Here is a 26,280-nt window from a genome sequence, read left to right as displayed (position 1 = left end):
CAGACCTTTATTTAGAGTGTTTAACAAACTGCATGTGATTGGAGTTTTTAGTTAATTGCATTTGACTCTTATAGCATTGATTAAAACCTAACTATCGCCTGAAGGTGATTTACTGATTATAAGTTTCTCTTCCACTAGCTGAAGCCTGTGTCACTCAATCATATTTCAGGCGATGAGTAAGTACACAGAGTTCTTTTAAGGAATTTTTATTTTCCCTGTGGCCTTATTTTATTATTTTTCTTTCTTTAAACTGCCAGATTCTTTATAGGCTGATAGATAATATTCTTTGGCTTTATTTACCAATTAAGTTATTTTTTTACATTTTTTTTCTCGGTTTTCTGGCTTTAGCAAACAATTTTGCTGCATTTTGTATCTATCTTTATATAGTTGTTACTATGATTAGTGTGCTGATAGTGGAAAATGCAGAGCAGAGTTCCAGGATAATTCAAGTCTTCTCATAAAAGTTTCATACTGAATGGAAGAGATTTTGGGGTAAGTTCGTCAGAACAGATAATTTTGTACAGGCTGACAACCGAATTGGATGCTTTATCTCATGTTTAATGAACTTCCTTATTGCTATACTAAGAGCAATCAATCACAAAATCATAATCAGTATATTTTTATTATCTTTTAAACCTAATCTAAATCTAATTTACCTTCACAATAATAACTCTTTCGTTAAAAGTAAAATATTCTTTCAAAATTTACCTAGAAATTATATTTCCATTATCATAAAAAAACAACAATGATCTTAGAATATATCTACAATGCAAACGAATTATATTACTATTTTTATTATGTGTATTTCAAATTAAAATGGGTTAGTACCAATTTTGTAACTGTAGGCGGAAAATTAAATAAATTTAAAAGATGAATTATCATTTCACAACTGTAAAATCGTTCTTCATCAGCTACGTCAATCTGCCCTTTTTTAAAATGAATAATACCAAAGAAATATTCAAACATGTCCCATATTAGGTAAGAATATAAAGTTAAAGTAGTAAATTAATGTCTAATACGTAGACGTTTGAATGAGAACGACAAGCTTTCTATGGGGGTTAGGAAAGGTGGTTGGGTGACGGGACAGAGAGGGATGGGTTGGGGGACAAGAATGTACCTTATCTAACCTCGCTACTACGCAATCCAGGTGAGATCCAGGACGAAGAAGAAGTCCTGGAATGGTTGATTGAACAGCGACACGAGGACACCATCGAGAACATCAACCGCCAGATGCTCTACACCCTCATCGATACACAGGACTACCTCGCTGTTTACTTCTGTGAGTTTTGTTGAATCCTTTCGCCTTTGTTTACCTTGAATCCTAAATAACTGTAATAGTAACCCGTGTTTCTGCGAATTACATGGGATAATCAAGCTATGTATAATTTTGTTTTGTAGTTTTTTCATGAAAATTATATCTTAGGATTTCGTGTATCTTTATTGTCGATCAATTTGTTGGCTTTTTTCCAAAGTTATATATATATATATATATATATATATATATATATATATATATATATGTATATATATATATATATATATATATATATATATATATATATATATATATATGTATATATATATATATATATATATATATATATACATACATATATATATATGTATATATATATATTTATATATATACATATATATATATATATATATATATATATATATATATATATATATATATATATATATATTTATGTATATATATGTATATACAATATATATATATATATATACATATGTATATATATATATATATATATATATATATATATATATATATATATATATATACATATGTATATATATATATATATATATAGATAGATAGATGGATAGATATATATAACGGATTTTTAGCGAAGCGAAAAATCTATTTTCGGGTGAGATAGCCATGTTGTCCTGATGGAAGGTTCCTAATAGTAGCTTCCTAAGGGATATATGTACTACAGTGATATTCTCAGAGAATTTATCTTTAGGTCTCCAGAATTCTAACTCCTGGCACGAATATCCTTAAAATTTATCTCAAGGATATCGCATAATATCAGGGGATGTATTCTTGACACGCCACATAGCAATCTTTACCCCGAATAGCGTTTACGCTTCGAGGGGGAAAGTGGCAAAATTAGAAGGGAAACCGTATCAAGGTTACCCTACTTCCCATACTACTATTGAGTATCAAGACAGTGCCATATCCAATATGGCGGATATTCCTTGTAGCATTGAGCATGGTGCTACAGATACAGTAGTTTTGGGAGGGATTCTGCGAAGATCTTTTCTATAAAAAAGGATGGTCCATCAGGACGACATGGCTATCTCACCCAAAAATAGATTTTTCGCTTCGCTCAAAATCCGTTTTTTGGGCTCAAGCCATGTCGTCCTTATGGAAGCATACCAGAGCATTACTGTATCTGTGGATTTTCATCAGTGCATTAACCTTGGGACAATATTTCTATGGTCATCTGGACCATTTGAGACAAATGACGTTACCGTTATCCGTCATTATCACTAATCATAAACAATGTTAGTGCTTCCTGCCCCCTACAGGGAAGAGTCATTCTAGACGGTAGAAAAGGGGCCTCAAGGTTAGCATATATTGTATGAACAAACATAAGTATACACTGGGTATAGAAACAGTCTCACGGTTTGTATATATTGTCGGAACAATATCAGTGTCCATTATATCTATTGTTTGTAAGCATACAATGATATGAAGTTTACTTACATGAGTAAGTCAAAGAACTCAGGCATCTTACATATGCAAATTGTCAGGCGAATTAGAACGCAATTACATTCTAATAGACATTTATTTCTAATAAATGACTAAATGAAATAACAAGTGAAACGAATGTAGCATGATAAAGGAATTATACATGCGACGTAGACAGAAATTATTTTCCTTTTTCTAAAAGGGAAGAAATGATGAGTGCCACTCTCAGACTGAGGAAAAGTTTTTATTAAATTTTTCCTTTATAATTTCTGTAAATGTTATATCCTATCGACACTGTGTACGTAGTGTTATCTGTATAATTCCACACCTGAGATTTTGAACAGATTTAGTGTCTCCATGGTAACACTCATTTAAAGATGGATCACATTGAAAGTGCTGACACCTCCCTTTAATTGACAGTCCTAATCAATTAACTGTTCATCGTAGAATTAGACGACAGGTTTTAATACACTACCTGCCGCCACCACATAATGCTTCAGTTCATGGATCTGCTTAGCATAGTGTTTGTAGAACACTCTGGATGATTTCCACCCAGTATATGAGCGAAGACGCTCAAAGTCCATATACTGAAAAAAGTTCAGTGATGAAGCAATTTTCCTCGGATCATGACCTGCAGGGGTACTGTCAGGATCTGCTCTGCAAATAAAGTAGGTGAGCTTCGCGCTCAGTTGTTTTAGGGGTAAGTTTGATCCAGAGGTTTCTCCTTTAAAAAGCTGTCCCCCCCTGAAGTCTGAAGTTCTACGAAGATAGACCTTTAGACACTCTACAGGACATAGAGAGACATCTTCCTTCAGAGGGCTGATTCTCCAGGGACCCCACCTCTTAGTGGGTAGCTCGTTCTTAGCGAGAAAGGCTGGATCAGGAAAGAGATTCACTTCTCCCACTTCTGTGAACTGAATGTGGCCCTCATCTCTAGATAGACCCACTATTTTACCAACTCTAGCCCCAGAGGCTATAGCAAACAGAAAAATAACCTTTTGGGTTAGATCCTTGAGGGAACAATCTTCATTGTTCACAGATGAGGCATAATGTATGACCTTGTTCAAAGACCATGAGATGGGCTTTGGCGGTGCTGCAGGCCAAAGCCTTGCACATGCCTTAGAAATCTTATTAAAGATTTCATCCATCAGATCCACTTGAAAGGCATATAGGAGAGGTCTAGTCAAGGCTGACTTGCACGTAGTTATCGTGTTGGCCGCCAGACCTTGATTATGAAGGTGGACAAAGAAGGACAGACAGAAGTTCATTGAAATTTCTTTCGATCCTTTTGCTTTTACAAAAGCAACCCACTTTTTCCAAGATGACTCATATTGTCTTCTAGTTGACTTATACTTGTATTCTTCTAAGAATTCTATATTTCCTTCTGATATCCCAAATCTTTTCCTAACCGCTAGGGCAAGAAAATCATGAAATGAAAAGGTTTGGATTCTCTGTGATAAATCAAAGACAATTAACTTCTGAAACTTCTGAAATAGTACTGGGTTCAGTACTAGGACTAACCTCAGCCTCAGTTCCTTCACTAAAGGGAACCGGTTGCTCTTGGGCTACTTGGGAGCCTACAGAGCCACTCCTCTCTGGAAGGATCTCAGCATGTTGAGGACCTTCAGCAGGAGATTGGATGTGGTCAAAAGGAATTACTGAGTTCATCCCTTTCATACTAGAGACATGGTGTTTGTTATCTCCACTAGAGGATCCTTATATGGGGCTACATATCGAGGTAGTTTCTTGATGACGCTCGTAACGAAGAGGTCGATCTGCAGCTCGGGGATTGTTCCCATCTAGGAGAGAATAGATCTGCGTCTGTGGACCATTCTAACTCTATCGGCTTGAGCCCGAGTAGAGCATCCGCTGTCACATTGCGGATCGATTGTACATGAACTGCTGATAGGTGCCATCCTTTTAGGCAAGGGATGGCTAACATCACCTAAACTATATGAGATGCTCTCTAGCCTTGTCAGTTCCGATGTCTCATTATCGCTTCAATGTCTCATATCAGCCTGAGGAGGTCTGATCTGAGTGGAGAGAGGACTGATATGGCCTTGGATAGAAATGACCGAATCCCTTAAATTTTCCTCTGATGGGAGTGAACACCCCATTTTTCCGACTAGGCATCCATGCGGATGATGTTCAATAGTCGGGGTAGTTGCAAGGGCACGGTCTTCAATAGGCTTTTGGCCTTTGACCATTGTTAGGGAAGCGATTAAGGAAAAACCAATATCGGTTTTTTTAGATCTCCTCAAGCGTTTGATGCGTATCTTCTCCAGACTCTTAGCGCATCTTTCAGCTGTGCTCTTAGCACTGGGTCTGTCACTATTGCGAACTGGAGAGAGTTCAGAACTCCTCCCTGTTAGCGTCTTGGAATCCTGACTGATTACCATAGTCTCTTGACCGACCCTGCGATCTCCTTTTACATCCGCAAGGGAAAGGAGAGCTGGTGTGACCACAGGTTTCAATGGTTTTTTAACCATTGAAGCCTTTGAGCTGGAGAGAATCGAGACTTCTTGAAGCTGATCTTGCATCCCCGATATTCCAGGAACCGGATCACTTCCTTAGATGCTCATAGACCAGCCACTTCCGGTGCTGCCCACCCCAGCCTTTCGCCCACCCACCCCAGTCATTCGCCCAAGTACTTTGTTGCCTGAACCATTTCTAGGTTTGGTTTTTGCGTGACTGTTTCCGCCAATCCCGTGAAGATACTTAGGACTGTGTTTAGTCCGACAAGTATCTTTCCTAGGACATACGTTATCCTTTGTAACTTGAATCGTAGGTAGGAGGAGAGGGGGTTGCTGACTGGAAGCTGCCAATAGACATCTTTCAGGTCCGACGAGACTGTGAATACCCCTTTTTGAAACAGGGTCCTTATGTTCAGAAGGATTAACATTCTGAACTTGCTGTTTTGTTTGAACTTGTTGAGTGGCAGCAAGTCCAGAAGGACTCTGAGTTTTCTTGAATCCTTCTTGTGAACACCAAACAGCCTTCCCTGGAATTCGATGGCCTATACTTTCCTTACCACCTGTATGCTCTAGAGCTCTAAGGTATACTCTACCAGGACGGGGTTGGAGTGTAGGAAGAGTTGAGGAAATGATGGTGGAGGCATGCCTAATTTCCATCCTAGTCCAATCTTGATTAGGCATTGGACCCAAGGATCAAAGGTCCAGCGATCCTGAAGGAACCTCCCTCCTACCCGAAGCGTCTCTTTGCTTCGCCTGATCACAAGGTTTACATCTTCGACCGCCTGCCTGTGGCACCGCGGTCATCGAAACTGTGGGATGTTGTTGAACAGCCCAAGGAAAATTTCTAGACTTTTCCGTCTTCCTTTTAGGTTGGGGACCCACATCCGTGGAAGACTTTCTCTTTGAAAAGATGCCCCACCTCTGGAGAAGTCGTATGTTCTCCATGGTGGCTTTCTTAATCACCTCTCTAACTACCTCGTTTGGAAAGAGGTCTCTACTCCAGATGTTAGAAGATATTAACTTCCTGGTTTTGTGTTTCACTGTTGTGGCAGCGAACATAAATTCCCTACAGGATCTCCTAGCCTTAATAAAGGCATAAGGGTCTTTTACTAAGGTAGCCATATGTATTTTGGCCAAGACCATGAGCATGTCTGGGGTACTTTGATGGGCTCAACACAACTCTATGCAGTTTTGTAGGGATACGGAGGCTTCAAGTCTCTCCCTTGTCTCTTGTTCCTTGCCCAAAAGAAACTCAGAAAGTTTAGGGAGATTCTCCTAAACTGTCGTCTAGCGACATCCGCGTCTAGTTTTCCTACTGAAAAGGTTAAGTGGACTTCCTTCCAATCCTTCTCCTGCATGGGAAAGGTTGGTGACAGAGCCTTGCACTCCTCGAGTGCAGGACATGGTTTACCTGCCTCCACGGCCTTGGCAACAGATTTAAATGCCTTCCACGTAAAGGGGAATGATATTGAAGCAGGAGCAATAAAGGAAGGGTGTCTGTTACTTGATGTGAACACTTTCGACACCGGGTAACCCGCCTTTCTCAGGCTACTTGACAAGATAGCCTGTGCCTTATCATGGTCGCGAATCATAACATCCTTCAGTTCCGTTTCTTTTCCTGACGTTGGTTCATGCTTCAGTCGAATGAAGCAATTAGGGAAAGAGGGGGTTGCTGACTGGAAGCTGCCAATAGACATCTTTCAGGTCCGACGAGACTGTGAATACCCCTTTTTGAAACAGGGTCCTTATGTTCAGAAGGATTAACATTCTGAACTTGCTGTTTTGTTTGAACTTGTTGAGTGGCAACAAGTCCAGAAGGACTCTGAGTTTTCTTGAATCCTTCTTGTGAACACCAAACAGCCTTCCCTGGAATTCGATGGCCTATACTTTCCTTACCACCTGTATGCTCTAGAGCTCTAAGGTATACTCTTCCAGGACGGGGTTGGAGTGTAGGAAGAGTTGAGGAAATGATAGTGGAGGCATGCCTAATTTCCATCCTAGTCCAATCTTGATTAGGCATTTGACCCAAGGATCAAAGGTCCAGCGATCCTGAAGAACCTCCCTCCTACCCGAAGCGTCTCTTTGCTTCGCCTGATCAGAAGGTTTACATCTTCGACCGCCTGCATGTGGCACCGCGGTCATCGAAACTGTGGGATGTTGTTGAACAGCCCAAGGAAAATTTCTAGACTTTTCCGTCTTCCTTTTAGGTTGGGGACCCACATCCGTGGAAGACTTTCTCTTTGAAAAGATGCCCCACCTCTGGAGAAGTCGTATGTTCTCCATGGTGGCTTTCTTAATCACCTCTCTAACTACCTCGTTTGGAAAGAGGTCTCTACTCCAGATGTTGGAAGATATTAACTTCCTGGTTTTGTGTTTCACTGTTGCGGCAGCGAACACAAATTCCCTACAGGATCTCCTAGCCTTAATAAAGGCATAAAGGTCTTTTACTAAGGTGGCCATATGCATTTTGGCCAAGACCATGAGCATGTCTGGGGTACTTTGATGGGCTCAACACAACTCTATGCAGTTTTGTAGGGATACGGAGGCTTCAAGTCTCTCCTTTGTCTCTTGTTCCTTGCCCAAAAGAAACTCAGAAAGTTTAGGGAGATTCTCCTAAACTGTCGTCTAGCGACATCCGCGTCTATTTTTCCTACTGAAAAGGTTAAGTGGACTTCCTTCCAATCCTTCTCCTGCATGGGAAAGGTTGGTGACAGAGCCTTGCACTCCTCGAGTGCAGGACATGGTTTACCTGCCTCCACGGCCTTGGCAACAGATTTAAATGCCTTCCACGTAAAGGGGAATGATATTGAAGCAGGAGCAATAAAGGAAGGGTGTCTGTTACTTGGTGTGAACACTTTCGACACCGGGTAACCCGCCTTTCTCAGGCTACTTGACAAGATAGCCGGTGCCTTATCATGGTCGCGAATCATGACATCCTTCAGTTCCGTTTCTTTTCCTGACGTTGGTTCATGCTTCAGTCGAATGAAGCAATTAGGGAAAGAGTCAAAGCTTGGCCAAAACTAGATTTCGTCTAAAGGAACAGCACCCATATTCTCTGAGATGTAGAGTATGCCATCTAAAATCGGCATAAGCTCCGCATACCTCCAGGGATTGGTTTTGGAGCATGTCGGAAGGTCTTGGTCTCTGGGTCGCTTGTATGACCCTTGGGGAGTGAAAAGTGGAGCTTCACAGAGCTCTATCTTGAATTTCGCTTCCTCCTTTTCGCCTTGTTTGCGAAAGTTTTCTATTAGACCTTTCATATGGGCCAGTAATTGGTGCATTTTGTCTAATAGAGGGGTAGAAGGTGAAGATGTCGATGTTAACGGCTCTAGAAGCGGCACAGACGGAAGCAATTCCGACACGACATTGTCCACCTCTTCTCGTGGGGGCTTCCTGCCCTCTGTCCCAAAGGCTATCTGGCCGCAGGGGGGTACGAATTGTCCCTGGGGCACCACTATTTCCCTACTTGCTTTCGGGAATAGTAAGCTACGCATCCTATCATTAGGTAGGTATGGTCCCGGAGAGATTTTCTGGAATCCTCTTACCCAGTTGCGTAGTTTTTTACGAGCTACATCCCTAGACTCCATTGACTTGGGATTATCGAAACCCTTGGACATTAAGGTCCGACATGTATTGCAAACTTGAGGGTTCCAATAATGCAAGGATTCGGAAATAATATTGCAGGGGGCATGAAACCTGCATGTATTATGACCGTAAAAGTACTTACTCTTAATATTGCAGAAGACTGCAACACATGTCATCTGGGGTTCCTCCTATAAAGAAAGGAAAGCAGAATGAGTATACAATTGATTATCTCACTGATAAGCAATATGTAAAAAAGTCATCTTTTAACTGAAATAGCTTAGGATAGTAAGCTAGAAAGGGATAGTGGGAGACACATACTTGTGTATCCCTTGCAAGTAAATGCTGTTACCTCCCCTCAGTATTAACTATAAGAAGATTCCTTTATCAAGGAACTCTAACGAAAGGGTTCTAACTCCTAGGGGTAGAAAAGTGTACAAGACACTGCTCCTTTTTATTATTTAACACTGTGGGGTAAGGATGACTGATTTCTAATCAGAGTATTGAAGGAATTCCATTCTTTCAATATAGGAACTGTCTCAGCAGAAGCCCGCACAAGGATACCCAAGATATGTTAGAAACTAACTACTGTATAATCATACTAGTTTTCTGTTTGCAGTATATACTATATTGCAAAATACCGACTACTGTATAATTATATATAATGTAGTTCAGCCAGTGTGCTGCCATTATGACTAGCATTTGACGGCACGGTCTAGCCGCCAAGACGCCGACTGGACTAGGAAATATAAAAGACATATATTTGTGTATCCTACCCAGCCCATTTGCTGTGACCTTCCCTTCCAATATCAAAATCATAGAGTTTCCTAATCAGGGAAACTCAAGGATAAGGGTTCTAACCTTTTAAGGATAGAAGTGTAATACCACCAGCCGTTTAATTTATTTAGTATTGTAGGATAAAATGTAAACTGATTTCTAATCAGAATATTGAAGAAATTCTATTCTTTCAATATAGGATTGGTCTCAGTAAACACCTGGGCAAGGATACCCAAGATATATTGGAAAATAACTACTAGTATAATATATACAATAGTTTTCTATCTGCAGTTGACTGCCTGTATAAACATATACTGTAATTCAGCCGGCATATAGCCGGCCAAGCTAGTCTCTGCCGTTTTTCTCTCATTTAGGGTCAATTTATTCGATAGTAACCAATTTTTAACATTATTTAAGTTAGCTGTTAAAGAATTACAAAGAGAATAAATATTTTTATGACAAAGATGGAGCGTGGTGTCATCGGCAAAAAGTATGGAGTTTATTCTGCCAATTGAACGAGGCATGCTAGCTAAAAGAGAAAGAGAGACAGCATGGAGCGAAGGCTGCATTATTACTGTGTATGTATACACTAATTAAGGATGTAAATATCTAATTTACTGCCTTTTCCCAGAAAGAAGGTTCAAATGGAAGGGGAGAATGTAACATTCAGGCTTCCATCCAGCCACCAGTACCATCACCGGCATGGACCGGCCGGCACATGGCCAGCAGGCTAGCACCCGGCTGCACTGGTACAGTCGGCATACTGCCGGCTGAGTCTGCACCTGTCTGTGCCGGTCTGGCTGACATACCGCCGGCCAGGCTAATACACCGGCAATAGCACTTATGGCCGGCAGTCCAAGGGAGGACTGAAGAACCTTAGTGACAGAAGAGACTTCCCACCAACAACCATCATGGCTGCCAGCAGCCGCCAGCCGCCAGCAGCCGTTATGGCCGCCAGCAGATGACATGGCTGCCAGCAGCCTGCATAGCCGCTGGAAGCCGTCCTAGCCGCCGACAGTTTGTATAAAACATGGCCGCCGGCAGTTGTCGTGGCCGCCAGCACCCGGCATAGCCGCAGGCAGTCAGTCAATAGCTGTTGAGTAGGATTCTGGCCGGCCCCACAATCCACCGGCAAACGGTGATATTGCAGGACGACTGCCTAAAGACATACGATGGCTAGGCCATCACAAAAGAACAGAGGGAGAGGGAACAGGGTCTTGTATGAGGTGTGGAAGGAGCCAACAAGATTGCCGGTCCTACACACACTTAAGAAACTCTGTTTCAGTATCGGCGCCATCCTAGGCGGCAGGAGAATTTCTATTCTCCAACTTAGGGTCTGCTAATACAGTTAAGGGGAAGGCAGCAGCGCCGCCTCCTCTCAACAAAGGAGAAACAGAGTTCCAGTGCCGGCGCCATCCTAGGCCTCAATAGAATGACTATTCTTCAGCCTAGGGTCTGCGAGCACAAGACTAGTTTACTAGACCACAGGGAGAAGGTGGCGGCATCATACAACCACTTCAAGTGCGGCCTAGAGAGGTCTACCCTTCTATGCCGGCAGCCTAACCGGCAGAAGAATGACTATTCACCCTGCCAGCCGGCTGTCAGCACAAGACTAAATACTTTGAGGTTCTGACCGAATCCCAAAACCTGCTATCCGCGGTTAAAGGAAGGGACAGAGAACCCTAGGCTAGTCATGCCTGAATGAAAACTCGAGGCACGACCCACTAGGGTTGTAGCCTAAGGCTACACTCAGAGGGAAGGAGAGATTACCCTTAAATCTCCACTAGAGACGAATATCGGTTTATATAATAATTCTAGGAGATATCTATCTCCGTTTGAATTGATAAACCAATACACGAGGATAACTGGGGAAATGTCGAAAGTATACTATATCGCCTAGATTAGGTTACCTATGCAGGACGAGATCTCGGTTACCTAAATCGCCGAAACTATGACTTATACGATCGACATAGGAAAAGGAAAATTATGCATATCATAAATATCTTTACAAGTATCAAGTGCCTAAATAGCTTTCATAATTAATTAATTATTGCTATTTCAACCGGGAATGTCGTTCTACTAACTAAATAACACATGCCTAACGAACGACAGCGCTCATGGCGCCTCCAGTAACAGGCCTAGCTCCTAATCATAATAAATTACTCTAATTTCACTGTGAGACATGAGCTAAAATACACACATTGTATAGAATCAATACTCAACTTTCCAGAGGCGAAAGAAGCATAATTGCATAATAATCCTTAGAAATCGATTGAAAAAGTTAGATCAATAGGGAGCACCACCGTGCGAATTTGCTATAAAATTAGGAATGTCCGCCATATTGGATATGGCACTGTCTTGATACTCAATAGTAGTATGGGAAGTGGGGTAACCTTGATACGGCTCCCCTTCTAATTTTGCCACTTTCCCCCTCGAAGCGTAAACGCTATTCGGGGTGAAGATTGCTATGTGGCGTGTCAAGAATACGTCCCCTGATATTATGCGATATCCTTGAGAGAAATTTTAAGGATATTCGCGCCAGGAGTTAGAATTCTGGAGACCTAAAGGTAAATTCTCTGAGAAAATCACTGTAGTACATATATCCCTTAGGAAGCTACTATTAGGAACCTTCCATCAGGACGACATGGCTTGAGCCCACAAATATATGTATTTATATACAGTGTGTATATATATATATATATATATATATATATATATATATATATATATATATATATATATATATATATATATATATATATATATATATATATATATATATATATATATATATATCATTTGGTGTCAATTACTCATTTTTATTTCAAGTTTTATTTTTTTTTCAATTCTTTGAGATAGACATATGACTAACAATTTAGAGTCATTTTCCAAATTCTTTACTTTATAAACTCTATTTTATTCTATTCGTGCTCTTCAATGCATTTCCTTTGCTGATGGTTTTGATAATAATTTTGAAATAAGGGTACTGTAGTGTTCTTACAAATGCACGGTGATATTCAAAAGTTTATATATTTCTTTTATGATATTAGTAAGATAGATGACGATAATGCGAAATGGTCAATGAATTCATATGAAAATGTTCGAGGTAATTATATTGAATACCTGGACAATCGAGTATACTGTAAAGCATTTATGATTATTTTTACTATTATCACTCCTCGTATTTTATGGGATAAGAATTCATTTTTTCGTAAGTATAATTATTTTCATTATTTATTTTTGCTGTTGTTATGATTTTTATTATGCGTAGTTAACCGACATTGAATCTATCATTTTAATCCCAAGGAAGCATCCTCGACCTACTTTTTAAAGTCAACACTATTTAAAGCTATTTTTCCTTATGATTTAATTTTAATTTTTCAAACAAATTTTTATTATATTATTGTTCTAAAATACTAATAAAATGTAATAGAAATGCATAGAAATCCAGTGTGTGTCTACTAGGCTCTCTTGAGGGGGAAAAGACAGATATTTAAATATTCTTGATAGTTTCAATTCTATATTATTTTTTTTGGCTGTCTATAATGTTTAACATTTTATTTGTATACCTTTCAAATGAATTTTTGTCTGATATATGCTTTGATAAATAATTTTCATCACTATTCTTTTTTCTCATAGGGGAAAATTTCGTTTGGCCTGACTTTGTGCGTATGCTGTGCGTAATCATATTCTATTTTGACCTACTTATAACTTTCAAGAGTATTAATGATTATGACAATTTTTTTTTTTTTTACCGTACTCGGGTTAGGAATTTTAAGATTTATGATTTTCATTATCAATCTTGTTTTCTTTTATAACTGCGTTTCATTCAGTCTTTTACTCCTCCTCGTCCATTACAGTCAACGAGGAGAACGACGAATGCCCCAAAGTGCTGCGAGTTCTAGAAAAGATCGACGACGAAGCGGCTGAGTATGGCATCCAGCTGGTCAAGATGAATGACCGGCTCATGGCCAAGAAATACGGATTCCGAAACCCCCCGGGTCTTGTCTACTTCAGGAAAGCCAAGCACATCAAGTACGAAGGTATGATTGCAAGAGAACTGTTTCCAACCTTAAAACCAGGGTCACTTTGAAATTTCGTCAGATTTTTGTAGTGTCAAAACTATTCATTTTTGGAAGCTTTATTATATAAGCAATCAGAGAAAAACAATGCTTCTATTGGCCTGAAACTTATAGGTGTGTCATCTAGGATTTTACAAAATGGCTACAGTGAAAAAAAAAAATGGTCTCATCAGTATCTTACCTTCTAAATATCCAAAAGAAATCATTTTGACAGCTAAACCACCATTTTAAGGCCAGAGAATTCAATGGTATCTAAATATATATGCTAGATTCATCCACAAACTTGTTTGATTAAAATGAACAATTTCATTGAATAGTTTATAAGTGATTAGACATGAACCTTACGCTAAGTTAAAGTTCATTAACGACCAATATGCTTTCAGGCAACCAAGGAGATTTTACATATTATTACCATCACTCTCGTCATCATCATCAGTTTCATACTTATTCTCTGTCCTCATTCTGAAACTCACTGCAGCACTGGCAAGAATCTGTTCAGGATAAGATCCTTGTTCTGCAAGAGCATTTGGCAGAAGAACAATCTGTTTTACATTGGTAGCTAGCCTTTATCCTTTGGAGCTGGAAGAGTATCTGTCATGGTTGGTTTCAGCTGGCCATCGGACTCCTTGTGGTAGCCATTTTTACGTGGGATCCAACTGAAGATCCTGTAGAGCAATGCTTGCTTGTCCCCACACTATGCCTTGGATATGGACTCTCAGGATTGCTGTCTCAGAGCCTCAAGGGAAGGATGGAACTTGTCACTTTCTGCCATAAACTTGTAGAAGAGATGTCATCGCAGTTCGGAGATCGTCTTGATGTAGATACCTTTGGGGGAGTAGGCTGCACAGATGAGGCTAGCCAGAATAGCCAACATAGTTTCAGTCAAATCTGCCTTAGTTGAAAGCATCTGCAGAAAACTTATTACAGCTCTTTCTACCTTTGAATAGGCTTATAGTAGGTGGCCTTGATTATATGAGAGAATTGTCCGATACTGTCAGCGCTGGTGAAGGCATGGAAGGCTGGCAAAGGCGTTGCTCTTTTTGCCCCTCTAGCTCTCCATATTTTCTCTCGCCCCATAACCTCAGATGCTATAAAATGAGACGTGTTCTTTGGCATAAGTTCATAGTTTGGAAAACCAGAAGGCCTATCATTTGACTGGAATACCCATACTCAGCTAAGAGCTATTGCTCAGAGAATTCATGCTTCAACAGAAAAGTAAAAAAATATTTCTGGTAAAATCCAGAGACATAAATGCTGGGCACCCTAAATCTTCACTATTTTATGTGGATTTAATAGTTCCTCTTTTATTTAAACCAGATGGCTCGGTCACTCACTGTTCAAAGAAAAAAGCAATCCCTTTACCTGGTGTGTTTGACAGTAAGCGGTGTAATGAGAAACTAGTTCTTCCTCATTCCTGTTTTCCTTAGGCTAAACTAACTAGTTTAGCTTTTTGATCCCTCGAAATTAAATCACTCTAGATGGATCTTGATGCTAGTGGAGATGTAAACCCTAATTGTGTTTTTCCATTGTTTTTTTTTACAGAGACCACTGATCACTTAGCTCCTAAGTTGTCTGTTATTTTCCGTAAGTTAGCAAGAAGACGTTGTTTTGGGACTTGTTGGAGAATTGGTAATGTATCTCCATTAAGTAAATGTATTCATGGTAGCTCTAGCCGATCTGATTACAGCCCGTTTCACATAATTCCCACATTTTCTAAATTTCTTTAACGTCTTTTGTCAAAACGACTAAATAGTTAGGCTGAGACTAATGATTGTTCTTCAGTTTACAATTTGGCTTTCACAAAGGCCTTAAAGCAGGTGATGCTCTTCTTACAATTTCCAATGCTTTACAAAAATCCCTTGATTGTGGTCAGGAAGTTTGTATGACTGGCCTTGATTTTAGAGCTGCCTTTGACCGTGTTATTCATTAGGCCCACGTTTTCAAACCGAAATAGGTGGGAGTAGGTAAGTTTTTCCTTAGCATCATCATCACTACAGGAATGTGATATCTTGTGTTCCTCAGGGTAGTGTTCTTGGTCCATTACTTTTCATACTAAATCATACACTCATGATATGTGGTTTAGCCTAGAAAACAAGTTCATTGCTTTGCAAATGATGCTAATCTCTTTAACTCAATTCCATCCCCTAAATGTAGAAATTGGGTTTTTGAATCCCTTAATAGAGATCTAGCTAAAATTAGCACATGGTGCAAATTATTGGGCATGAAGTTGAACCCTAACAAAACTCAAAGTTTGATTGTAAGCAGGTCGAGAGCAGTGGCTCCTGAACATCCAGATCTCTGCATTGATAATGTTTCTTTTATTCTATAGGACTCGTTTACAATTTTAGGTCTGATTCTTCTTTGGAAATTTACTATTGGGAACATATTCAGTCTGTTTCTTCTTTAATTGCACAAAAACATTGTGAAATTCTATTGGGATTAACAGTTTTCAAGTTATTCTGATGAAAGGTTTTAACTTTTTTATTCTGCCTTGTTCCAATTTTTGTTCTTTTGTGTAGTCTTCAGCTACTGAATCCCATCTTAAATTATTGGACAAAAACTTACAATCTATTAAATTTCTTATTCCTGATCTAGATAGTAAGCTCTGGCACCATCGTTCAGTTCGTTCTTTATACTTGTTACATAATTTTTTTTTCCTTTTTTTATAATTCTGAACATTCTTTGCATTCATATCCCTCGAGACTGTACCATCCTCTATGTAGTACTAGGTATGCAGTTAATTCCAACAGGCATGCCTTCTCCATCATAATATCAATGCTACATAGTATTCTGGAAGTTTTATTCTAGCTGTGGGCAGATTGTGGTATGATCTTCCTCATCGGGGAGTTGAATCGGCGGAACTTCAGAAATTCATACTTGGAGCGAATGTTTTTATGTTGAACAGGCTGACATAATTTTCTCTTCAAAGGTTATTATGACTGTTCTATCTCAAAGTTGTTACTGATGTTAAGATATTTTATATTTATTCTTCGTTACTTCTCATAGAGTCTATTCATTTCCTTTTCTATGTACCCAATGGTTTTGCTGTGATGCCAGGACATCACTGTAGGTCAACAGTGTGTGTACTTCTTCGTGAATGTTGTCCTGGAATAGCAAGTCTTTGTTTCTCCTAGTATGCCCTAAAGAAGAGGTGATGACCAGTTTGTGTGATATACGGTACTGTTGTGCTTAAGAGTCTTTGTACAAAGATAAAAGGTCAGGTCAACCTTCGTCTTATCATGTGAAAGGAACCTTCTCATTAGGATGTGTTTTATGTTTGAGTTATCTCTGACTTAATAATGGACTGGTACTCTTCCTTGCTTTCTTTCATCACTGGTAACAATTTTCAGAGTATCATCAAGGATGATATCATCATAATCTCATGTGAGGGACATCAACCTATTGGTGAAGCATTCATTGTCACTATGGTTTCTGGGTTCTTGGCCATCTTCTAAAGAAGAATCATTCTACTTACCAGTGGTATCTTGTGAATTGGAACATCTGCTGTGAGGCCCATCACATCTCTTGGCTGGTGATATTCCTGAGTAGTTTCTGCTATCATAAGCTCGTTGAGAAGGTGAATCGACTTCACTTTGTCCAGGTATGGCAGAATTGTACCATCTGGAGCAAAAAGGGCTCTTGCCCAGTGTCGGTGAATTCACGGTTCCAATGGCCTCTTTCTGGCTCATGTCTGTGCTCGATCCTCAATCCTTTCTTGGAATTTTACTGTGGTTTTCTGTTTTCACACATGAGCCTCTTGATGCTCTCCTTCTTTACTGGTGCTCATATGATGATATCTCTAATGATATGTTCTGATATTTAGTTTTCATATATATTTTGACCAGTCACATCTGCATTGGAATGTAGGCATGAGTGATTGCATTGTACAACTTTTCACATTCAATAGCAAATGAGTTTCCATGTTTCAGTATGACTGCCTTGATCTTTTTGACAGAACTTGGCCCAGATGGATACAAGGAGAATGTCATTCTTCGTGACTGCAATAGAGCCTACTTATACCTCTTCCCAGGTTTCAGGGGGAATTGTTCTCAGATCATGCATTTCTGTGATGAATCTGGGCCAGAGTCGGTAATATTTGATCCAGTAAAAGGCAAATAAAGGTGCTGGTTCAGTTGCTCTATGGCATTGAAATAAAGCTCTAGGTCAGTATTCTAGATTGCAGTAAAATAGAACATGATTATTTCCACATGATTATTCATCATTGCCCTAGATAAACATGTCCTTGTAGTTGGTGCCTAATAACCAATTTATCTTATGAAATTTGTAAGTATTTCCAAGAACTGCTGTAACAAATGTCTCAATACAACACCAACTATAAGCACTGGATTCCTTAGCCTTGGGAATGATAGTTTAGCTGTCAAAATAAACACTATGTTATTTAGAATCTCAGATATTGATGAAAACATTTTCATTTCAACCATTTTGTAAAATCGAAGATGGCGGCCATATGGAACTCAGAGTAAATAGAAAAACTGTTTTTCTGTTTACTTATACCATAAGTTTTTCCCCCCCAAAATATAGTTTTAATACTCTCCACAAAAATTAAACGAAAGTTGAAATTCAAACATAGTGAACCCGACTATCTATGAGATTTGTTCTCCTTAATGAGGGAGAAGGAAAAACAACTAGAGATCTAAGCGTAGAAGGAAACGTCCTTAGATAATAATTCCACAAATTATGGAATAATTTTTTTCCTGTTTTGACGATAGTTTTGCCCATGCTTTCGCTTAAAATTCTTCTCTCTATCTTTTTCTTTTTCACTGAACTTGTAGATCTACACATTGTGTTGTTAAAAACGTAGTGTAAAACTTGAAATTTTATGGGAGGAACTTTGGCCATTGGTTGTTAAGAGGACTGTTTATAGGAGCAATGTTCTACATTTAAATCCCGATGCAAATATGAAAGAAGGAGAACAATTGTATGGTCGTTTTGCAAAAGAGTGGAGTGTTGTACCATGTACTAATTGTCTTTTTACATATTACATTTACTAATTACCCTCATGAAATGCAGGTGATCTCTACGATGAAGAGGATATTCTGGACTGGCTAACTGCCCCTGAAAACATGGAACTAAATGACGCCATCGAAAAGGTCAACCGAAAGATGTTTGAGAGAGTGCGCCAGACAACTGATTATCTCGCTGTCTTCTTCTGTAAGTTGAAGATTTGACTGATGGTGAATGCTAGCAAAACTTACAAATATAGTGACTAATATTTAGGCCTTTCATATTAAACATGGATATACATTTTTCTAATTATGTTATTATTATTCACTTACCTGTGTGTCACCGAATAAAAAAAAGCTTCCGTAAATTATGTTAGGCGTATATTTACTAGATCAAATTCAATCTAGACCACAAAGATTTCTTACTAATGTTAACATGAATATGAATATTGTGTTCTTTGTGTTGTAAACAGATTCTGAAGAAGGCTGTAAGCAGTGTCAGAAAGTCCTTGCGGAACTTGAAAATATCGACGACGAAGCCGACGCTAACGGCATCGACTTCGTCAAGATCGATGACAATAAGCTGGCCAAGGATTACGGAGTCTATGCACTTCCGGCCATTGTGTTCTTCCGCTTAGGCTCCGAGGAACCAATCATCTATGCAGGTCGGTACTTAAGTTCTTTGGAAGGTTATTCTTTCTTTGGCAGTAGATAGTTCAAAGAGACTTTCCAATATTTTTACTCGTAGTGTTGTAGGATTAACCAAAATCACGAGGAGATGATTCAGTGCTATAGGGGCGATAAAGAAAAGCATTTTAAATTAGGCCTTGTTTAAGAGAGATGAGATTCATTTATGTATATCTTCGTCTTATAATCTTTAAGATTATAATTTGAATGATGTTCCTTCCATAGAAAATGTCATATTACCAAAAAACATGTTGTCTTTGCAAATTTTCAGATGTTAGCATAATATTGCGTGAAATATTGTCTGCAATATTTAGTACAAAGGAGCCTCCATAGTCCTGTGCTATTCAGTTCATCGAAGAAATAAAATGGATATTAGTAAAGGGAAATTCAAAATTTCTATTTTCATTCTGGAATCACTCGGGAATTCAAATGTTAATTCCAGCTTAAGAACCGTTAAATATTGCTACAAACTCTCTGCTTTTCATTGACAAAAGTAATCAATCTCCTCATAGTTATAAGGTTTGTGCCGAATAGCTGAGCTTTATTTGAATTTATAATTTCTTAATATCTTGTTTTAAAACTATTTAGATGCATTGATAATTATTTATTCGAGAGATTGAGCCTATAGCCTATTTTATTTAGTATTTATTCATATGTTTGACCATTTTTAGATTTAGATAAGTTTAGAACAGATATTGCATGCCCTTTCATTGAGAAAATTAAGCAATATGAATTAATCAAAAGCATTCATCTTGCAATGTCTTTTAATTAATTCAGCATTCAATTTGAATAACATTAATCTAGATTTTCCATAGTATAACCTTTGACCCTTGGATGTGGTATCTTAATGAATCATGGCTTTTCTTCTTTTTTTATTTCTTATGGATTTCCATGGACGCTAAACATCCCACTCCTACACAGGCGGTAGGTTACTGGAACATTACCCTTCTTATTGTCCGTTCAATGGTTTCCTTTGTGTTACAAAACACTTTCTTGCATTTAACTCCTGTCTAAAAGTATCTTGACCTGTTTCCCACATTTACAAAACTGAGTACTCTTATTTGAAGTTAATCAATTCTTACGTTAAATGACAAATGTCACCCTCTAAGACAGTGCTTACAATTATTTTGTTTTTCAAATGGCGTGCTCAGTATGGACTATAGAAACTTTTTGTATGAGTTTAGTGGTACAAGTAAATCGATAGACTTTGAAGTATCTTCTTTGAATTGGCTGCACATACCTATTGTAGTCTCTTAGTTCCTTTGATTTATAATTCGACTGTTTAGGCATAATTAAAGTCGTTTAAGTTACAATACAAATAAACGTTTTATTTCAGCTATTTTATCGATATTTTCAAGATAAGGAGTACTACAACTCGGCCATTAACTTTTATTAGTTTAAATCTTGCCCGCTAACTTATTTTTAAAGGTAGTACAAAGTTGTATTTTAGCAGATATACCTGTTTTTGACACCTGTCATTGCCATCCTTACAAACCACTCTTAATGATTCGACCAAAAATTTACGCACTGACTTGTATCCACAAACTCTATCTGTTGATGTTACAGTTAATTCGTTATTTGTCATGGAGTATCCATGTTTAATTCCCTGATATTTGTTGATTTCTACACCTATTTTGCTAATGTTTTGATCTTGTAAAAGGTGTATCTTTTAATGTTTTTATTCTACTTAAATTCTCCTAACAGAAAGTCACAGACTGGCCAAAATTTAAAATGGAATGAAATATTAAGTAAATACTATTGAACTTTTATATTTTTCATTTGGATGTTACCATTTTTAAATTAAGATTACTAAATCACTAATTGATATCCTCTACATCTGACTTTCATTGCAAGCTTTTTGGCTTTTCTTCCCCATTGATGATATTCATTGCAGTGAAGTATGAATAGATTAAAATCCAAATATTACTACAGTAATGAATACTTCCATATCAAATGGCTCAGCCTTCGTCACTGGAATTGCAATCAACCGGGTTTTATCAGTGGATCGTTTGAATTTTTAGTGTGTGCGAATTCAGATGCCAACATTAAATCAAAACTTTCTTCCTTTGAGTTCTTTGATCTTCTTAAATATTGTTTTTCTTCTACCGTCCTTCCATAATACATCTTTTTCTAAAGTAACTATTATCACACGATAGCAGTCTTGGTATCAGTTTGATAATCGATGCTCGTATTACACAACATTTAAAAGCCATGTGATGTATAAAATCATTAATTAGTAAATTATGTTTCTCATGAGTATCCTACAGGGCATCAATAACATATCTATAGATGGTGATCTCTAATTTCCTATTCAATGCTTTAGTAATTACAAAGCTTTTAGAATATCTATTCATCAAGTCAGAGAAATAAATACGAAACTGCAGTGCGAGAGATGCCTAAAACCAATAAGAATAAACCAATAAATTGCTGCTATTGTTAAATCACACAACTGCAGATACTTACATCAGAAGATCATTGAATTTTTCAATGATACCAAGTCATCTATCAGCAAATCAGTGAATTTCCCGATCACATTGCGCTATTCTTTCATCAATAATTAGTCTCATTTAAAAACTATGAAATTTGCTTGCTTTATTAAGTTAGTTATCAACCACAGAATCATTATAAAGTCAACTATGAATAAATTTTCACGATGGTTGATCACGGACGTTACTTACCCTAACGAGTCAATCACCGATAAATTCTAACAAAAGTTTAGCATTTTCCTTTGGTTCCCGCTGAAATCCATTACTCACGACTTTCTCACCTTTTAGGAGACATGAAGAACGAAGAAAACCTCTTGTCGTGGCTGCTGACAGAGAAAGATCCCACAGCTGACTTCATCGAGGACATGGAGGGCGAGGCTCTACAAAGGGTGATCAAGGACTCCGATGCGATTGCTGTTTACTTCTGTAAGTCACTGAAAAAAAAAATCGCATTGTGCTAATTACGGGTTATATTCCTGTACATCAATGTTTATGGAACTATTTTTATATGGGTTAGGTTTACCGTATGGAAGGAAATTAATATTGTGATGTTCCCGACAGGTTTTATTTATTTATTTATTTATTTTCTAAACCTTATCGCTTTCTCTTACCACAGCTGTTTATATGTGAAAATTTTCATGCCCTATTTAAACGTGTATGCAGTCAAATCTTACAATCGTTAATTATGAATTTTTTTACTATACTGTTCTGTAACAAAAGATATTATACTCCAATACCATTCGGAATTTCGATAGATAATTGTTAGATGTCAAATGCTGAGTTTAAAAAGTATATTTGATTTTTTTTACCTGTTTAGCCAAGACCAAATGTGGTTACCTGAGTAAATTCCAAAATATTTGATGAACGTAGATCTTGCTGTGTTTAGAATAGAAAAATATTCATAAATCTATTATTGGGATTGCATTAGTGGATACACTTCAATTTGGAAATTCATCAATAAACGATTCGTATACTGTAAAAACAAACACACTTATACATACATACATACACACACACGTATATATATATATATATATATATATATATATATATATATATATATATATATATATATATATATATATGTATATACACACACACATATATATATATATATATATATATATATATATATATATATATATATATATATATATATATATATATATATATATGTATATACACACACACACACACACACACACACACACATATATATATATATATATATATATATATATATATATATATATATATATACATATAATTTGAAAACGGAATGGAGACTTTTGTTCCAAGTCAACTCAGATATCAAAATCTTTTTTATAAACTCAATCTCTATATATGGTATCTGTAAATGTATACAAAACCTTTCTCATCCTATATTCATGCATCTTCAAGAACAGAAAACTAGATATTTTCCCACTTGGGGAGACAGATATTAGAGAACAGTGAATGTCTGATTTCGAAAAATAGTAGCTGTGATGCCTGAGATTTACAGAGTTAGGGAAGATGTAGCCTTTGCTGTTTTGGGGAACCAGACGTAATGCAAATATAAATGTTAATTCAAGGATTATAAATGTAAGATGGATCGTGGCAAAAGATCAATTTATGATAGCAATGAATAAGAATAGATAAAGGTAAAAGGTAGATTTTTCTGAAAATTTAAATATTATAAAGTGGCGTAGTTGGAGTATATGTAAATGGAGATAGCCTGTTGGAGATGAATTTGAAAATGCGTTTCATTCTGTTGAAGTTTTGTTTTCAAAAGGAAATATTCATAATCATACATGGATATGAAATATGAATAAAAATATTTTGTTAGATTATGTATCAGTACAGAAGTTATGTAAGAGTTAGCTAAGAATGTAATGGTGAGGAGTACCTACATTATACCCGTATATATGATCACTATCTGGTAAAGCAAACGTGAAAAACAGTTATTTAAGGAGCTGAAGGGTTGAAAATGGAGCTATTATCGTAATGAGATTAATAAATTTGATAAATGAAAAAAAGTAAGATAACGTTAAAGAAGGAAGGGGGAAATGACAGACAAGAATTTCAGACATCGGAGCAGGAAGCATATATGAGGAGCTTGCAAAATCCGAGAATCAAAATAGGGAAAGATAGAAAAAATAAATGGTGGGATACGGAAATAATTTTTAACCAAGGTTAAAGCGATGTTTTTCAAGGTGCAGTTACATGGCAGAAGAAATCGTGGACCAGGCTACAATAGTACGAAATTGGTAGTAAGAAAGAAAGTATACAAAAATTTTCATATATTGATTTAATTAACTGGTATTGCATGAAGCTGGTGAATGTGGTATTGGGTAGTAGAGCAGGATGTTGAAATTATGTCTTGATACTGGAAAGGCTCAAAGGGTGGGCGAGACGGAGAATTGCTTTCATGAATAAAGAGAAAAGTGATGCAGAGGAGTCTTAGAATTACATGTAAATAAGATTATTTGTTATACAGAGAAAGTAGTATGTCAGGATTCTTGCAGAGAAGAAGACAATGGCAGAAGGGTTTAGACAAAAAAAAAAAAAAAAAAAAAAAAAAAAAAAAAAAAAGGGAGTTCAAGGGTTTGCTTTAGACTTTATATTTTTCCTTTTAATATATTTTTGCAAGTGTTGTTCAATGGTTATATTTCACTTTATTCCGAATTGTGGATTCTGAATGGGAAAGGAAAATTTGTAGTAGGAACAAAGCATGTTAGATCGGATTTTCCTTATCATGAGTTAGCTAACTGCATTTTGACCGTTATTATTCTTTTAGATGTATATGAATCTTATGTTTTTTATGGTAATAATAATAAAATTAAGGTAGTAATCAACCATTCTCAAAGGAATATTTATGGGTTTTAAGCAAAGATTTTTACTTTTCAAAGCTTCGTTACCTGATTTTTATTGGAAGGAATTATCACATCGGCACCTTGATCTGCAGTGATTTTAACCAAACATAATGATCACAGGGAGGTAGTTTGTTTGATGACCTACTTCCCTAGAAAAATATCAAACTAGTTCTCAAGCTAGTCACTGCCGTGTATTGATTACATTGGCGTTCCATACTACCCATCTTTTAGATACGCCTTTCATCATACTCTCTGTAAAAGACACTGACTGCAGTGCGTGAGTCTTGGCAAACTATTGTTATTGGCAAATTATTTTTACAAAAATCATTAGTTACCACATACAACATTACTATTTAGCCAACTTCTGGCTTCATGTGACCATAGGCTCTCACTCAGCTAATGACAAGAAATTTTAGCCGAATGTTTTGTGTTATTCTTGACTTTCTTTCTTTATATGTACTGTAGTCTAGCTGCATTGCTATATATAGTTAGTTGAATACAGATTGTGTAGTAATTCCTCTACTGCCTCCTGAAGGGGACTTAGCCTCTTGTGGGTGCGAGCTAACACCAACGGAACCCGAGAAGAAAAAGAAGAAAAAGAAGAAGAAGGAGGATGCACCACCGGAGGAAACAAGTGAACATCTATCTAGAGCTATAATATTTATACCCACTTAGAAGCTGTTGATGCTCGCTCAACCTTCCCCGTATTATTTGCTCTGTAACTCCTACTTCTAAAACAAAATCCTGTCACATACACTAGTTTACATACATTGTGTTGTAGCAGTTGCCCATTTTTCTTTTATTATGCCCAGGCCGTTTTGTTTTAAAAACCGAATACACAAAATACATTTATATGTTTTATTTGTCCATTTTAGTGACAGTGAACCATAAGCAGCACGACCTCACAAAAACTATAAAAAGCATCTGAAGGCTTTTTTTTCTTCATCCATAATATCAAAAGAATAATCAATTCCATCAAAGGGACGAGAACTTAGATTCCTAAAGATAAACTAATGATAATTTAAACGAAACAAACCTTCATTGTGTTTGTGATGCAAATCTAAGTTCTCTGTGCTTGCTACGGACTACGTTGCTCAAGGACCGGCATCTGTTACTAATGACTAAATGATAGTATTTACCTCTATAAAGCTTTTGTAGGGCTGTGTTTTTTCTCTTTGTAGAGATGTAATGAAAATTTTCCATTACATCTATTGTAGTTATAAATACTTTGCACCGGTAGTTTTTAACTCTTGGAAATAACAGTAATCAGCAATGACGTAGAATTTGTCATAGTATAGCATAATTGCATGGCTTTTACCCATAGTTAAGTGAATATTGTGCGTGTACCTATTACTTATAAGATGATATGTTGTTATAGTTCAAGTCTTTCGTGCATAGCTCATGAATTGTTCATTGTTTCATCGTTAGCAATATGGTGATGTTCCACTGTTAGTTAATGTTTGACGCTCTGATCTTATCTTTTCTATACGTGTATTAATTTCATTAGCAATGACATCGCTTTAGCATGACTGTTTTCAATGTTGGCGAAGTGCTTACACAGTACAAATTGCACCAACTTCCTCTTTCCAAATGAAGATTTCACCATATTCACAGTACTTCTATTGTACGGGTCTTTTTGTTGTTGGACATCATA

At 37.2% G+C, this 26,280-nt stretch overlaps 1 protein-coding gene across 1 annotated transcript in view; it reads left to right on the top strand.

Moving 5' to 3' along the window:
- LOC137644542 (titin homolog) overlaps positions 1–26,280 on the top strand; it is a 108,007-nt gene that overhangs the window by 63,987 nt on the left and 17,740 nt on the right. Inside the window, exons 22-27 of the mRNA XM_068377507.1 lie at positions 1,148–1,279; positions 13,416–13,598; positions 18,669–18,809; positions 19,075–19,266; positions 22,063–22,200; positions 25,162–25,260. Coding sequence (XP_068233608.1) covers positions 1,148–1,279; positions 13,416–13,598; positions 18,669–18,809; positions 19,075–19,266; positions 22,063–22,200; positions 25,162–25,260 — 885 coding nt within the window. The remainder of the gene's footprint in view (positions 1–1,147; positions 1,280–13,415; positions 13,599–18,668; positions 18,810–19,074; positions 19,267–22,062; positions 22,201–25,161; positions 25,261–26,280) is intronic.

The sequence above is a fragment of the Palaemon carinicauda genome, chromosome 7, assembly GCF_036898095.1.
Source record: "Palaemon carinicauda isolate YSFRI2023 chromosome 7, ASM3689809v2, whole genome shotgun sequence".
Taxonomy (NCBI): Eukaryota; Metazoa; Arthropoda; class Malacostraca; order Decapoda; family Palaemonidae; genus Palaemon; species Palaemon carinicauda.
This window is presented reverse-complemented; position numbering and strand designations above follow the sequence as displayed.